At 40.2% G+C, this 17,742-nt stretch overlaps 1 protein-coding gene across 6 annotated transcripts in view; it reads left to right on the plus strand.

Moving 5' to 3' along the window:
• ZRANB1 (zinc finger RANBP2-type containing 1) overlaps positions 1–17,742 on the plus strand; it is a 72,708-nt gene that overhangs the window by 51,011 nt on the left and 3,955 nt on the right. For all 6 annotated transcript variants that reach the window (XM_009459459.5, XM_009459460.5, XM_063781200.1 and 3 more), the window contains 7 exons: positions 99–286; positions 5,447–5,600; positions 7,124–7,195; positions 7,679–7,877; positions 15,160–15,280; positions 16,697–16,826; positions 16,981–17,210. In XM_009459459.5, coding sequence (XP_009457734.1) covers positions 99–286; positions 5,447–5,600; positions 7,124–7,195; positions 7,679–7,877; positions 15,160–15,280; positions 16,697–16,826; positions 16,981–17,210 — 1,094 coding nt within the window. The remainder of the gene's footprint in view (positions 1–98; positions 287–5,446; positions 5,601–7,123; positions 7,196–7,678; positions 7,878–15,159; positions 15,281–16,696; positions 16,827–16,980; positions 17,211–17,742) is intronic.

Consider the following 17,742-nt stretch of genomic DNA (forward strand, 5'->3'; position numbering starts at 1 on the left):
CAGAGAAACACTTAAAAGATTTTGGAGTGATTGCTACGGTTTGTGTTTTTTGAAGAAAATGAGAATTAAATGCTTTTCTATCTTGATGCTTGTTTTAGGGGTTGTAGAAGGTGATTTAGCTGCCATAGAAGCATACAAGTCATCAGGAGGAGACATTGCACGTCAGCTCACCGCAGATGAAGTACGCTTGCTGAATCGTCCTTCTGCCTTTGATGTTGGCTATACTCTTGTACACTTGGCTATACGTTTTCAGAGGCAGGATATGCTAGCAGTATTGCTTACAGAGGTAAGTTTGGCGTTTTGGTTAAATGTTCTTTTATATTAAAGAAACCTGTTCTTTAGTTTTCATTTTTGATTTTATAATGTTTCTCTAAGCAGCTTTAAAATGTTTTGAATTCTTTTACCCCCTTTAAAAAATAACATTAAACTTAAGAGACTTAATTTTTAAGGGTATATGCTTTCAAATATTTGAATAGTCACAACAATGTTTGACTCATCATGTTTGGTTCATAGAAACCTGGGATGTATCTGTCATTCTTTAGTCATTCAATTAACAGATATTTATTGTGCATTTACCGTGTGCCATGCACTAGGCTGAGAAGGGATAGAATTGTAAAGATATTGGCTTTTTCTTCATTAAATCTCCAGCAAAGTAGAGAAATGAACAGGTAATTCTGTGCAGCCTTTGCCCTGGTAGATGTAAATGCCAAGCGTTATGCCAGTACTTGAAGAGTTTTGAGGTGTCTTGTCGTCTTTCTTATAGCAGGTAATGTTTTTGCTGCAATTTGAAGAGAAAGAGTTAGGAGTTAGCCACATGAAGTGGATAAGGGAGAGAAGGGAAGTTGAGGAAAGCATTTTTACAGGGGGCAGAGTTGGTGGAATTTGTGGTGAATCTAGGGACTTGCAGGTAACTAAGCATGGCTGAGATGGTGATTGGGAACGGAGAGAAGGGAAGTCTGAAAGATAAGCAGAGGCTGGATTGTGAAGGATCTTCTGTGTCAAGGAATTTGAAGATTATCCCTAGGCACTGGATGGTGTTAGGTATGGGCGCAGGGGAGTGAGCAGAGCAGATTGTGTTTTGGCTACTGCACACTGGAGAGGGGCGAACCTGGTTAGGAGGGAGTTGCAGAGGTGCTGGCAAGAACTTCTGCCAGAAGGGCAGAAGGGTAGCCATAGAAGGGTACCCAGAAGGGTAGCCTTAGAAATGGGAAGAGGGTTAGAGGGTTGGAGAGACTGAGACAGGCCCTCAGTCTGAAGAAGTAGACTGATTGGATATGGGAAGATACGGTGTGGATGTAAGTTGATTCTTCAGTTTCTGGCTTACATAACTAGGTACATGCTACAAATGATAGAGATTGTGTATGAATTATTCAGAATGTGACTACATTATCCAGGTTTTTTTTTTTTTCTTTTTTTTTTTTAAGCTAGAGTCTCACTCTGTTGCCCAGGCTATAGTGTAGTGGCATGATCTTGGCTTACTGCAGCCTCTGCCTCCTGGGTTCAAGCGAGTCTCCTTTGTCAGCCTCCCAAGTAACTGGGATTGTAGGCACATGCCACCATGCCTGGCTAATTTTGTATTTTTAGAAAGGTGGGGTTTCACCATGTTGGCTAGGCTGGTCTTGAACTCCTGACCTCAAGTGATCTGCCTGCCTCGGCCCCCCAAAGTGCTGGGATTATAGGCATGAGCCACCGTGTCTGGCCAGGGTAACATTTTTTAATGGTAAGAGAAATAGAGTAAAAGTGCGGAGAGTCATATTAATTGTGGATTCAAATTTTGTCAGTATACATCTTTCATATATACTTTTGCATATTTGTTTATTCAAATTTGCCAGTATTTGGGAACCACTGCAGGGCACTGTATGGGGATTAAAAAATTTGAAGGTTAGATGGAAACATGATTGTAGTAGCTAACCACTGTGTCCAGTTTGGTAAGATTCCAGTGAAGCCGGGGTGGGGGGCTTGAGAGACTGAAGGCCATGATGAAAACAAAAGGGCAGGCTTATTGAGTATAAGGGAGAAGGGAACTTTTCAGATAGAGGGATCCAGGTTTTGGAACGTGAGATAGAAGAATTGGAGTTTTTCTGGTGTCGAAGGCCTGGCTGCATTTGTGTTGTGGTACCTAGTTGTGTTGTCTATTGTATATTGGAAGGGCCGTCAATGTGGAGTTGTAGTTGCTGGTGGTGACAGGAGCCAGGATAAAGAAGGTGGTTGTGAACTAGGGTGAAAGTCTTCAGGGGCTCCCCTAAAGGTAGGTAGAAGATTATTACAAGGTTTTAGAGGGGCCATTATGAGTCATTGAGCTCCTGAGACAGTCTGAGGAGTAACGGTGGGATGATGATTGAACATCAGTATATTTATTGCGGTATCACAGATTGTCTGGAAACTTAGCAGCTAAGACAACAAATGTATGTTATCTCACAGAGTTTGTGAGGGTTAGAATCCAGGAGCTGCTTAGCTGAATAGTTTTGGCTCACGATGTCATGAGGTTGCAGTCAAGTGGTCCAGGGCTGTAGTTGTCAAAAGACTCAACTGGGGCTAGAGTATCTGTTCCTAAGCCCACTCAGGTGGCTTTTGGCAGGAGGCTTCAATTCTGTGCCATGCAGGCCTGTCTACAGGGATGCTCATGATACAGCAGCTGGTTTTACCCCCAACAAGTGATCCAAGAGAGGCACAGAGTACAAGAGAGTGGTCCAGTGTCTTTGAAACCTGCAGTGTCTTTTATAAATGGATTTAGGAAGCAACATACCATTACTTTTGCTGTATTCCGTGGGACGTGTAGAACAACCCTGGAACAGCGTGGGAGAGGTGGAGGGGATTTGTTCCAGGCAAAGAGCAAAACTGGTCATGGATTCAGTCTCCATGGAGTAAATACTCCAAAGGACAGAATTAAAGGAGCCAGTAGGGAGACTGGAAGTGGGGGAGTCTGGACTAAGTCTAGACTAAGGGGGTGTGTTGCAGAGAATGCTCAGCCAAGTTCTTTTGGAATGAGAACAGGAGAACATTAGAGTTGGGGATATGTATGTGGGGCAGGAATTTTCATCGGTTTCTGTGTCATGGACCATGTTGGTAGTCTCATGAAACTTATGGACTCCTTCCCAGAATACTGTTTTTAAATACATAAAATAAGAAGTAAATGAGATTACAAAGGAAATCAGTTGTATTGAAGTAATAGCTACCAAAATACTAAACTAAATTTGTGATATATAAGAAAATACATTTTAATATAGGTAAAAAGTTGGGGATAATTGATTTAACTTGAATTAAAACCAAATTCCCATTAAAGTACATGGACCATTCCCAAGATCATGGACCCTAAGTTAAGAACTCCCAGCCTACGGAGATGGTTGAGAACCATAAGGTTGAAGGAGGTGAGAAGGTGAGTGGCAGGCTTCAGGGGCACATCCTGCTTAAGGATGGTGGTGGAAGGGGTTGTTTGGGGGCTAAGTTTCTTTTAGAATGTTTGTGGTAGTCAGGGTCCAGTCCAGGTGGTTTTTGGAAAGGTCTTTCCAGGTTTTTGGAAAGGGCCTGAGAGCTAGCTGATGGGAATAAGCTATTTTTGAATTTACTTTGGGGGAGCCATTTTAACTATGTTACTTGAGAAATAGTCAATTATATTCTGAAAATATTTAATATTTGGTTTTCCATGTTTGAGTGTTGACAAATGGTTGGGCTCATGGAGTTAAGATATAGTGAGAATTTTCATGGTTAATGGTAATCTTGGCCAATAAAGTCTAGTTGAACTGAATTTCCATGTAGGAGTTTTTAAATTTTTTATTTTTTTCTTTTCTTTTGAGACAAACTTTCTCTCTGTTGCCCAGGGGTGTGATCATGGCTCATTGCAGCCTTGACCTCCCTGGCTCAAGTGATCCTCTCACCTTTCAGCCTCCCCAGTAGCTGGGACTACTGGTGCATGCCACTAATGCCTAGCTAATATTTTGGGGTTTTTTGTAGAGGCAGAGTTTCATTATGTTGCCCAGGCTGGTCTTGAATTCCTGAGCTCAAATGATCCTCCTGTCTTGGCCTCACACAGTGCTGGGATTACAGGTGTGAGCCACTGCACCAAGCTGCAGTTTCAGAATAGGGAGTCAGGTGACTGTGCTGGGTATGCAGGGTTTTTGAAATATTATTTCTTTAATAGCAATAGCAGGTAGTTGTCTGCATATATGATGTAGATAACATTATCATTAAACCTTACTCTTTGAGAAGAAGAAGAAGGGGCTGGAAGACCTGTTGCTTCACACCCCACTGTGGCTGGAAGGCTACCTTTGGGATAGTCGTCCAGGTTGGTGACATCAGGGAACAGGCTCACTCTGGGTTCCCACAGTATTCTCTTTGGGGTTTTTTTTTGGCAGAGTCTCTGTCACCGTGGCTGGAGTGCAGTGGCGCGTCCTCAGCTCATTTCAACGTCCTCCTCCCAGGTTCAAGCGATTCTCATGCCTCAGCCTTCCAAATAGCTGAGACTACAGCTAATTTTTGTAGTAGTATTTTTAGTAGAGACAGGGTTTCATCATGTTGGCCAGGCTGGTCTCGAACTGCTGAGCCGAAGCAATCCACCCGCCTCGGCCTCCCAGAGTTGGTGGGATCACAGGCGTGAGCCATTGTGCCTGGCCTTGAATTCTGTTTGTTACTCACAGATGCTCAACTATGATTTTAGAATTCTGTGTATGTATTTTTATTTAGCTCCACAAACTAGATATGACTGAAATGTGAGGTTAAATTAAATCTTTGCAACATTTGTTGCTATTTAGCATTTTAAAAAAGAATAAAAAAATAACAAAAGAAAGTTCTAGCCTTCTTTGGTTTGTTGTTTTCTTGCTTAGAGGCCTGTGCAGTAGTGCTCCCATCTCACTCCTGTGAGGCTGAGCTTCAGAGGTTGGCAGTCTGTGTTTAAACTTGGAGATGCCAAATGCTTTTTTAAAAACTCAAGAGTGGTAACAAATGGAGAGGAAGAAAGGGCTTGAGGTCAGTGGGAACTAACCCTTTAAATACCGTGCTTTTTTAAAGTCCAAGTTAGGGTACTTGAAACTTGTGGGAGAAGAGTGTTTGCAGTTTCCCTTTATCAGCTGTGATTCTCTGCTTCTAAAGAATGTTTTTATTGTGTGCACGATGGTTAGTCTACTGAGATTTTCTGTCCTCTCTCCTCTTCCTGTGATGTGTCTATGAACAACACCCTTTTCCATACATTTTTATGTGCATCTTTGAGTATTTCCTTGTGATAAATTCTTAAAGAGAATTACTGAATCAGAGGATAAAACATTTTTGTGACTGTTTCTGAAAACTTATGCTGGTATATACTTTCATTGGTAAGGAAATAATACCAGTGTATTTTAAGATTAAAGAAAACCTTGAGTTATTGGGAAATTTTGCTGATTTCTTTTAAATACTGTTGTTTTCTGCTTCTATTTATGATACATGAGATGAGAGGAAAGTTTCTTTTGTATTTAAGGTGTCTCAACAAGCAGCAAAGTGTATTCCAGCAATGGTGTGTCCTGAACTGACAGAACAAATCCGGAGAGAGATAGCTGCCTCTCTTCATCAGAGAAAGGGGGATTTTGCTTGCTATTTTCTGACTGACCTTGTAACATTTACATTGCCAGCAGGTAACTCCAAAATCTAATGTAAAAAGCCTTTTTTATTTTATTAGAGTTACATTTGTGTATGTAGGTGAAAAATGTTTCTGTTAGAAAGCACATAACATAGCTACTATATGTGCATCTTAAATTACTTGACTGTCTTATATATGCTGGAAGTGAGCATACAGAGGGCTACTTGTTAGTAGATGCGTTTGCTATCTGAGAGGAAGACAGCAGTTGATAGTAACGGATTTCTTTGTGGACCTCAGACTATTTTTTAAAAATCTGTTGTACTCTTTTATTTTTCTCTTTGGTTTTATTTTAGAATATCCTTTAAAAAAATCTCCTTTGAAAAATTTTCCCTTTTCATGCTTGTGTGTTATTTGAAATTAGATAGCTATATTGGTTGCCTGGTATTAAGAGATGGGATTAGAACATGAGCTTTTGATGGGTAGAGTCAGGTTATTTGAATTGAACACACTGCATCCTCTTGAATATGTCATTCCCTTTTTACTCATTTATTTCTACTATGTTTGTGAAGCAACTTTTCATTTTTCAATTCATTGACAGTTGAAAACATCCTCCAGAATGCGTTTTGTCAGTTGGCATTGAATAAATACACCAAACACCAAAAGTTTCTAAAATCTTTCATCTGAGATTCTGAGATCTGTTTGTTTTGTTGCTGTTTTTTTTTTTAATTGAAACGGGGTCTTGCTCTGTTGCCCAGGCTAGAGTGCAGTGGGCATGATCATAGCTTACTGCAGCTTTCAACTTCTGAGCTCAAGTGATCTCCTGCCTTGGCCTCCTGAGTAGCTAGGACTATAGGCACATGCCACCCACCCCTGGCTAATTTTTATTTTTTTTGTAGAGATGGAGTCTTGCAGTATTACTCGGGCTAGATCTCAGTGTTTTTAATTTTTATGTTCAGACAAACGGATTTTTACAAATTGTAGGAGATAGTAATTAAGTTTTCTGAAATTGGAGGAAGTTTCATTTGAAATGCACTTGTTCTGTGTATTTAAGCTTACCCCAGAATGATCAGATTTTTTAAAATTTATTTTTTATTTTTATTTTTTGAGACAGGGTCTTACTCTATCGCCTAGGCTGGAGTGCGGTGGCAAGATCACAGCTCATTGCAGCCTTGGCCTCCCCAGGCTCAAACAGTTCTCTCACCGTAGCCTCCTGAGTAGCTGGGACACAGGTGTCTGCTGCCTTGTCTGATTAATTTTTGTATATTTTTTGTATAGAGACAGGGTTTTGCCGTGTTGCCCAGGCTGGGCTCAGAATCCTGAGTTCAAGCAGTCTGCTGGCCTCAGCCTCCCAAAGTGCTGGAATTACAGGCGTGAGCCATTGCACCCGGCCCAGAAAAGAAATATTTTATATCACACTTGTTATACTTGTATATTAAGAAAAACCTATCTGATAACCTTCAATGGAAAGGGAGTTATTTTAGAGAAAGTTACTAGTAGGTAATTAATAAGTGTAATTAAGTATATGTTAAGTATAAGTTATGAAACAAGAGATCTTTTAAGTTTGCATTTTCTTTGTAGATATTGAAGATTTGCCCCCAACAGTCCAAGAAAAATTATTTGATGAGGTGCTTGATAGAGACGTTCAAAAAGGTAAGCATGGAATTAATGAGTATAATTTACCTTTCATCTGATCAAGTAAGTTTTGTTTAGTAAGGCATGGTGTAGTTTGGTGTGTAGTCAACTTGCTTTATTTTTATTTTAAATTAAAGATGTAAAGTCCTGAAGTTCAGTGTTATATTGTATGGTTCACTGTTATAGAGTGAACAAATAAAGATACAAAAATTTTAAAACCTTGGTTCTCCGCTTCCTGTTCCAGAATGTATATATTTCTGTATTAAACACTTTTTAGAAAATAAAACTGTAAAGAATTTAAAAGTTGATTAAATTATTCTAGAGACAGAAGATGTTTCAAGTACTCAAAAGTTTATATTTCAATTGGTCAATTTTATTTAGGTGTTTATTGGTAAATTACATATAAACCATTTTATATCTAGAAAATAGGTTCTTCTCCCCATAAATATTCTCTAATGACATAGGTATGGAAATGAACATGTATTTAAATCCATCGTACAGAATTAGAAGAAGAATCTCCAATTATTAACTGGTCCTTGGAATTGGCTACACGTTTGGACAGTCGACTGTATGCACTTTGGAACCGGACTGCAGGAGACTGCCTACTTGATTCAGTTCTACAAGCTACCTGGGGCATCTATGACAAGGACTCAGTGCTTCGGAAAGCCCTGCATGACAGCCTGCATGACTGTTCACATTGGTGAGCTGGCATTCTGCCCTGTTTCAACCCAGGAGTGCATTTGCTGGATTATTTCCTTGTAGTGGTGGGATACTTTTTATGTCAGTTATATTTTCTATGGAAACTGGAGGAAAAACAGTTCATTTTGGACATTAAAATACTTTGAACACGTCCATGGTTTCTGTTTTTGTTTTTCCCCCAAGAAACGAGATAAAAGCAAGAATCAATGGTTTTTATACATTTTTTTGCTAAATTTTAAAATAGAAACATTTGAAGCTTTAAAATGCAAGCATTTATTGTTTCTATAAGACACAGGCAGTATATTTGAACATTTCAAATGCAGCATTTCAAGTTATATATAGTAGCCTTAAATATTGATAAGGCCGTTGCTCATCTTTTTAGGGATTGATTGACTGATTGATTGATTGATCCATCGATGGAAGCAGGGTCTGGCTCAGTTGCTGTGCTGGAGTGCAGTGGTGCAGTCTTGGCTCACTGCATCCTCCACCTCCTGGGCTCAAGCCATCCATCCACCTCAGCCTCCTGAGTAGCTAGAACTACAGGTGCTCATCACCATGCCCGGCTGTTTTATGTATTTTTGGTAGAGATGGAGTTTTGCCATCTTTCCCAGTGTGGCTTTGATAATCCTGATCTCAAGCGATCCGCCTGCCTGAGGCCCCCAAAGTGCTTGGATGACAGGCCTGAGCTGCCGCACCCAGCCTTATTGAATATTTGTGTTCACGTAAGAGTTTATCTTGACATTGTGTTACAAGTTTTTTTCCTTCCTGAGGGAGTCTTAAGATCACATTTTTTATTTTGCAAATTTTCAAACTCATGGAATAATTTTAAAAAAATTCAGTGCAATAGATCCTGGTATTTTCTTCATTCAGTTGAGCAGTTATTAACATTTTGCCACACCTGCTCCATGTCTCCATACAGAAAGACTCGTGGGTCAGTTTGTTGTAGACATCATGATGCTTTACCCTTCAAAATATCAACATACATCTTTCCAGAATAAGAATATTGTCCTACTCACCCACATCCCCATTCCTACATCTAAGTAATTCAACATTGATTCTGTTATCTAACAGTTCATAATCACTTTTCTTCAATTGTATCAAAGTGTTCTTTATATATATATATTTTTTAACAGCATGCAATCACTGGAAAAATAATTGTTTTTGTGAATGAATAGTTCAGTCTTTACATTTATTTGACTTATGTGGTATTTTTTTGGTTCTTTGAACATGATCTCATTTAGTTATTACAGGCATGAGCCACCGTGCCTGGCCTATAAATTACTTTCTTGAGAGCTAAATTGTAGATCAAAGCATAACGCAGTATGGCTGGGGTTTGTGGCTCATGCCTGCAATCCTATTGCTTTGGGAGGCTGAGGCAGGCAGATCATTTGAGGGCAGGAGTTCAAGACCAGCCTGGCCAACTTGTTGAAACCCTGTCTCTACTAAAAATACAAAAATTAGCCAGGTGTGGTGGTGCCGCCTGTGATCCCAGCTATTCAGGAAGCTGAGGCACGAGAATCGCTTAAATCCAGGAGGAAGAGGAGGTTGCAGCGAGCCAAGATCGTGCCACAGCACTCCAGCCTGGGTGACAGAGTGAGACTGTCTTGTGGGGAGCGGAGGGGGAAGCATAACGTAATAGAGTAACAATTTGTGGGCACATTAGAGAAATAAAATAACTTCCTGGATGACCTGACTGGATGTATAATAAAGCTAAAGAATGAATGTGTCACTCCGGTAGTTTTAGTCAATTAGTAATTGTCCTGGAGAGAGGGCTTTTTTTGTGCCTCTTAGTGGAGATGGCTGTCTGGTAGTATGAAGTAGGTTCATCGGGCTGGGTAAGCCTGATGCTGGTCAGTGCTCTGCCGGTCTGGCCCTCTTGATCAGATCCTGTGGTCACCAAGCAGCTTCCTGTTGCTGATTTTCTTAGCTTCCTACTGCTGATTTTCTTGACCACTGCTATGGGCCTGTCTATGTCAAGAGGATGAACCTGGTTTGGTTCCTAAGACAGTGGGTTCTTGGCATTGTGGTTTCACAGATCTGCCTTGTAGTTTTGGTTAATGTGACTCTGCCCTGTAAGATGGAAAGCCAGGTTTGAACTGTCGTAAATCTACCACTTCGCAGGTCCTCTCTAAAAAGGCAGCCAGTAATCTTTTCTTTGGTGGTAATTTCCTTTTTTTTTTTTTTTTTTTTGAGGCAGAGTCTTACTCTGTCGCCTAGGCTGGAGTGCAGTGGCATGATCTCGGCTCACTGCAACCTCTGCCTCCTGGGTTGAAGCAATTCTCGTGCCTCAGCCTCCGAAGTAGCTGGGATTACAGGTGGCGCCACCATACCTGGCTAATTTTTTGTATTTTTAGTAGAGATGGGGTTTCACCATGTTGCCCAGGCTGGTCTCGAACTCCTGAGCTCAGGCAGTCCGCCCACCTCGACCTCCCAAAGTGCTAGGATTACAGGCGTGAGCCACCGCGCCTGGCCTTTTCTTTGGTGGTAATTTCCTGATCTGTTGAAAGGCCAAAAGTACATTGTGGATTTTAGAAGTGGTGTCTTTTTTTTAGTGATGAGGGTTTTTGGTGGTGGTGTTTGTTTTTCGAGAAAGGGTCTTGCTCTGTCACCCAGGCTGGAGTGCAGGGGCATGATCTTGGCTCACTGCATCCTTCACTTCCTTGGGCTCAGGTGATCCTCCCACCTCAGCTTCCTGAGTAGCTGGGACTGTAGGAGTGTGCCACCACACGTGGCTAATTTTAAAATTTTTCTGTAGAGATGAGGTCCTCACTGTATTGCCCAGGCTGTTCTTGAACTCCCGGACTCGAGTGTTTCTTCTGCCTTAGCCTCCCAAAGTGCTGAGATTACAGGCATGAGCTACTACTGCACCTGGCCTTTTTTTTTTTTAAAGACATTTGTGGTGAGTAAGAATTGCTTTGGGGTTTATGCCCACCTGTTCCTCAGAGCTGGCTATGGGTGATCTTATGAGTGAGTTGTCACTAATGTTTGTATCGGGACTGGAATTCTCAGATGGTTGCAAGTCATTTGAGGTCCCAGAAGTCCAGCATAGAGATAGGGAGATTGTGGGCAGATCTCTTGAGCCTAGGAGTTCAAGACAAGCCTTGGCAACATAGTGAAACCCTGTCTCTACCAAAAAATACAAAATTTAGCCAGGCGTGGTAGTGTGTGCCTGTAGTTCCAGCTACCTGGGAGGCTGAGGTGGAAGGATTGTTTGAGCCTGGAAGGTTGAGGCTGCACTGAGCCAAGATCATGCCACTGCACTCCAGCCTAGGTGACAGAGTGAGACCCTGCTAAGAAAAAAAAAAAAAAAAAAAAAAAAAAGACGGTTTGGTGGAGAAATACAGTCTGATGTAGTAAATAGGCTAGATAGGGAGTGGCTACTAGGGTGAGAAGGAACTAGGCTGTTTGTTTACAGCCACTGGCAAGAGTTGTTGCAGCACAACTTTTAGTCCATAGTCCTGACTCTTAAAGGATGCTTCAGGAGTGAGCACCTAGGGCTGGCATATGGACAGGTGTCCCAGAACAGCATGGTTTGGCATCACCTCCTCCAGTCCCTGCCACTGGGGAGCTTTGCCCGATGGTTTACAGTTCAGGCATAGGAAGCGCATTGATTACAGTGATCACACAGACATCCTTACAGTATTGGGGGGTGGGTTGGGATGAAAATTAGTGGTTAGATAGTAAGTGTTGTTGCCATGGATTCGGGAGATCAGATATACTAGCCTTAAGGAATAACCCATACATAGTTCTTGTGTTGAGTTGCATTAGGTTTGTCCACTGGGCCTGTCATGTGACCAGTAGAGAGTAGAGTGAGAGAGAGTGAGCAGCCGTGGGTTTTCTAGGCCAGGAGAGGAGGAGCCAGCATGTAGCTTGTGTAGTCTTTTAAAGACGCTCTGAGGTACCTTTTGCACTTAATTGAAATCAGCTGGAGTGAGATGTTTTCTTAAGTCATATAAGATACATAGTAAGAACTGAGAAAGCAATTTTCTTTTATTTGAACCCCTCCACCCATCACTTCAAGATAGGCTATTTGTGTTTGTAGCTAGCTGTGCTGTTCTCTTGGATACCCGTGATTTTAGCTGACTCAGGTTCTCAAGTCTGAATATATTGTACTTGCCTTTCAGTGACATGCCAACCCAATTTCCCAAGGGGCAGGTGGAGGCGTTTAATGTTAATTGGGGAAAAAAATCAATGTAAGTCTTTTAGAATTATTCCTTTTTTTCTTTTTGGAGACAGGGTCTTGGTCTGTTGCCTGGACTAGAGTGCAGTGGTGCGATCTTGGCTCACTGTAACCTATACCTTGTGGGCTCAAGCAGTTCTCCCACCTCAGCCTCCCAAGTAGCTGGGACTACAGGCACATGCCACCATTCCCAGCTAATTTTTTTTTTTTTTTTTTGTTTTTTTTTGTAGAGACGGGGTTTCGCTATGTTGCCCAGGCTGGTCTCAGACTCCCACCTCGGCCTCCTAAAGTGACTGTTTTTGTTATGAAGAGTTATCGGCCGGGCCTGGTGGTTCAGGCCTATAATTCCAGCGCCTTGGGAAGCTGAGGCTGGAGGATTGCTTGAGCTCAGGAGTTCAAGACCAGCCTGGGCAACATAATGAGACCCTGTCTGAAAACAAAGAAAAACACAATGAGATACTACTTCACATGCACATAAATGGCCATAACCAAAAAGACAAATGATAACAGTGTTGTTGAGAATTTGAAGAAATTGGAATCTTCATACATTGCTGATAGCAACGAAAAATGTTCTAGGTCTTGAACTCCTGGGCTCAGGTGATCTTCTAGCCTCAGCCTCCCAGTTAGCTGGGATTGCAGGCCCATGGGCTCCTTGTGATTTTGATTTGCATTTCCCTATTTAATGATGATACTGAGTGTCTTTTCATGTGCTTATTGCTCATTCCTATAGCGTCTTTGGTTTAATGTCTTTCCACGTCTTTTGCTCATTTTTAAATGGATTGTCTTAATATTGAGTTGCAGATGTTGTTTGTATCAGGTCCCTTATTGGATATCTGCTTTGCAGATATTTTTTTCTATTCTGTGGCTTGTCTTTTCACTTCATTAGCAGTGTCTTTTGAAATCACGAGTCTTTAATTTGATCAAGTTCAGTTTATCAATGTTTTTCTGTTATTGCTCATGCTTTTGCTGTTGTATCTGAAGAGATTTTTGTCTAGCCCAAGGTCACAAAGATTTACTCCTGTGTTTTCATAGAATAATTTTATAGTTTTAACTTTTACATTTAGGTCATTTTTGTTTTACATTTTGAGGTCATTTTTGTTTAAAGTGTGAGGTGTCCTAAATTCACCTTTTTGCATGTGGGTACCCAGTTGTTTCAGTACCTTTAATTGAAAAAACCCTTTCTACATTCTATTGCCTTGGCGATTTTGTCGAAAATTAGTTGACCATAAAAGTAAGGGTTTGTTTCTGGACTCTTAATATTTTTCTATTGATTTATTTTTCCACTGGGCTATCGTTATGTCAGTACCAGACTGTCTGGATGATCATATCTTTGTAATACATTTTGAAATCAGGAGTGTAAGTCATTTGACTTTGTATTTCTTTTTCAACATTGTTTTGACTATTTTGAGTCCTTTGGATTTCCATATACATTTTAGGATACAGCTTATCGATTTTTGTAAAAAAGACAGCTGGGATTATGATTGGGATTGCATTGAATCTGTAGATTTAATTGGGGTGATGGTGGTATTGCCAGCTTGACAATATTGAGCCTTCCAATCCATGAACATGGAATTGAGTTTTGAATGTTAAACCAAACTGGCATTCCTGTACCATTTGGTCATATATTGCTGGATTTGGTTTGCTTGTCTGTTCTTATGGAGACTGTGGTAGTTTCAGAGTTTAGGTCTTGGGGTGGTGAGGATGAACATTTTAACATGTTTAGTTTTAAAGTATATTTCATTGAACCCCCTTCTTCAGTGGTCTTTGAAGAGTTTTGAGTGCAATCACCATTGAATTTCTGGCTGGCTTAGCTGTCTTATTTATAAAGTTATTTTAGGCACCAAGAAATTTCTAACTGCATATAACTTTCAGTATTGACAATTTCTCTGATATTTCTCCTTGAACTTTTCAAAACAATGTATTTCATCACTGTTGCCAAAATTTTCAAGACACATTTATCTTAGTGATTATAAAAGAAGAATATACATATTTTAATTTTAAAACACTTGGAATTATGATTAAACATCGTCAGTTACCTGGAGTATGAAAAATGTTTTAAACTGAGTTAAACCTCTGGAACATTATATTTTAATTTCTTTAGAAAATATATTTACTCTCTAAGGAGCCCTTCATTAAATTACTGTAAAGTTACTTGTGACACCACCCATTTAACTCCCCCCCCCAATATAGCCGGGGTCTCACTATGTTGGCCAGGTTGTTTTGAATTCTAGACCTCAGGCAATCCTCCTCCTCCAGCTTCCCAAAGTGCTAGAATTACAGGTGTGAGTTACCACACGTGTTCACGTTTAACTTTAATATGCTGAAACTTTTTAACAACAGGAACAGATTGGTCTTTTGTTTCTTTTACCTAGAATTCAGATGTATAGAAGATAAATGTGGTGTTATAAACAGATTAAATGTCCGTCTGCATTTTAGAGGTCTTAGTTGGCTTGTTTTTATAAGACAGTGAACCATAATTTTGAGCATAATTATTTCTGAATATTTATATTTGATAGACAAAGAATCGATGTGTTTTCAGTAATTCAGTGTTAAGCATAAAGAAGGAATGTTTTCTGTCATTGCAGTGGGTTTCTTTTTGGTTGCTTTTGAATTATTAGGTGATCATCAGAGAAATTATTTATGGAAAGAAATCTCAGGGAGATGATCTTGATACTATGAACACACGGAATATTTCCCACCTGTTGTTTATACAAGTGATCAAGTAGGTGGTGTACTATACATTGATAGAGAAATGTAGTGTCTTTGTATACAACATTTCAGATGACTTTTTTTTTTTTTTTTTGTAAACTAATTGTGGACAGTGGAAAATAGCCAGTCTCATCATTAGTGTTTGAAGTTTGAAAATTTGGTTGTTGGTAAATCAAATTCTAGCTAAAGATGTTAAAGGATGTTACAAGGTATCTGCTAGTGGAAGAGGGAGACATTTTTCATTAGAAAAATACATTACCAACCAGGCAAAATAAAATTATTAATTGTTTCACAGACTGCTTAAAGACTGCATTAAATAAAAATGATCAGAACTTTAAATGTTTTATTTATAGAAGACTATTTATTTATTTTTTTTACTATCCTGCTTTTTTAGGTTTTACACACGCTGGAAAGATTGGGAATCATGGTATTCTCAGAGCTTTGGTTTACATTTTTCCTTGAGAGAAGAACAGTGGCAAGAAGACTGGGCATTTATACTCTCTCTTGCTAGTCAGGTGAGGATGCTTCAAGTCTTGTTGCTTCTATGAGAAAAGCAAGCATGTAGTCTAAACTGATTTATTTGAGCAAACCATGTTGGGGGCAATGTGGTCAAAGAAAAGAATGCTTGACGTGATATCATCAGTCACCTTGGGTTCTGGTGATGACTGCTATGTATCAAATAAATAGCATCGCAAGTATAGATGAGCATAGCAAGTATAGATGAGCATCGCAAGTATAGACGAGCATCGCAAGTATAGACGAGCATCGCAAGTATAGATGAGCATCGCAAGTCCTCACTGCAGAGCAGGAAGAGTAATATGTGTTTTTATATCGAATGATTAAAAAACATCAAAAAGTGAAAGCTGTGCTATGACGGTTACATACACTAGATAGTCTTGGGATTGCTCTCTCTTCCTGCAGCATAGGCTTGATGCCTATGGTACCTATCCAGGTGAGCTCTGTTCTGTCTCTGGGGACACTTAAGATTACTGGTGTAGGTACTTGCATTGCTGTTGCTGATCTGTCAGGCCCTGAGGAACCAGTTGTCAATCTTCATAATGCTCCCTGTGGTGAGGCAATACCTGTGTCATGTAGGCAAAGGAAAAAGGTAGTTTAGCTTACTCTGAACTAATTACCATCAATAGGAATGATTTCTGATTAATGTGGGAATGAAGTTTTCCAAGTTTGCTAACGTCTTTTTATTAATGAAGGCTGCTTGTGACACAGAACTGTGTAGGGTTGTCCCTTAGACTCTTGGTTTCATGCTTTATTTTGTGAAGCACTTCAGTATACCAAACTGTAAAGTACAAATATATATACAACTACTCTTTTTTTTGCAGAAAGCACCATGGTTCATTTGAACTTAGAGAAGGAGGTACCCGATCTTTGGGCAATTTGGGCAGGATTCATAGTGGTTGATTTACATGAGACATGTATCTCACACCATGCATTGTAGCTCGATGATGGACCCATTTAATATTAGTATTCACGAATTAGGTGATACTGCCATTTACATTTGCATGAAACAGGCTCACTTTTTTATTTCAGGAGGACTTTGTTGTAGGTAGTGCTTTCACAGTAACTTAACGAGAATGTGATAATAAAGCATCCTTAGCTATCTGAATCTCTGGTTCCTGAGGTTGGAGAGTTAGTAGTGAGGTTGGGTAGTGAGGGATATTTCAAAATATGTATGCACATCTATATAATTTGTGAGTTTGGATGGTAAATGATATTTGCATGTAGCCTTTATAGATTTCTTTTACAGTTTTACTGGATTTATTATTTGAGGAATCAAATGCTGCTTTGACAATCTTTTCTTTCTTAAAAACCAACTGCGATAGTATACTGAAGGGGAGGTAGTATTGTTTTTTACACATCAGTTTTCCAGGAGTGGTAATAAATGTTTTACGTTTTTGTTTTGTTTCGTACAGCCTGGAGCAAGCTTGGAGCAGACGCACATTTTTGTACTGGCACATATTCTTAGACGACCAATTATAGTTTATGGAGTAAAATATTACAAGAGTTTCCGGGGAGAAACTTTAGGATATACTCGGTTTCAAGGTAAGCCATTATTCAGGAACGTTTTACAAGTTTCTTTGAACGGAATGGCTCAGATGTCAGGAAGGAGCAGTGGACAGGGGAATGTGAACAAGGGCAGTGAGGGAGTGGCTCTTTCTTCCTGTGACTGTTGGGATTTTCTTCCCTCTCTTTCCAGGTGTTTATCTGCCTTTGTTGTGGGAACAGAGTTTTTGTTGGAAAAGTCCGATTGCTCTGGGGTATACGAGGGGCCACTTCTCTGCTTTGGTTGCCATGGAAAATGATGGCTATGGCAACCGAGGTGCTGGTGCTAATCTCAATACCGATGATGATGTCACCATCACATTTTTGCCTCTGGTTGACAGTGAAAGGAAGCTACTCCATGTGCACTTCCTTTCTGCTCAGGAGGTAAGCAGTGTGTTTCTCCTATGAACTATTTCTAGTAGTGACCTTGTACCAGAAACAGCCTGAAGTGCCTTTCAGGTGTGGTTTTATCTGCACTATCACTTAATTTCTGAATGTGATTGTAGTAATTGCTGAAGATACTAGCTATACTTTGAAATTTACCTTTTCAAAACTGCTGTATGGGGACACATCAAGGAACTTAAGGTGGTGATGGGTTTTAAGAAGAAAAAGTAAAGATGAGGTTTGTGATTTAAATATGGCATTTTAGGGAATGAGAAGTGAGTTTTTATCTGAAAGCAGAGTTCCAAGAATTGCAAGGCCAGTGTGCTTTAAGAGGGGAAGCAACAGGGAAAGAGAGAGGGTAGGCGGCAGGGGGAGGGAGGAAGGGAGAAGAGGTCAGAGAGGATAGGGATGGGGTGGAGTTCATTGAAGGCTTTTTAAAGCTTTGGGTTTTACTCTGGATAACATGGTAAACCAATGGCCAGTTTACCCAGAAGAGGAACATTTGGGGTCTGGTGCATGGCAGGAACAGGAA

This window comes from Pan troglodytes, chromosome 8 (genome assembly GCF_028858775.2).
Source record: "Pan troglodytes isolate AG18354 chromosome 8, NHGRI_mPanTro3-v2.0_pri, whole genome shotgun sequence".
NCBI classification, from domain to species: domain Eukaryota; kingdom Metazoa; phylum Chordata; class Mammalia; order Primates; family Hominidae; genus Pan; species Pan troglodytes.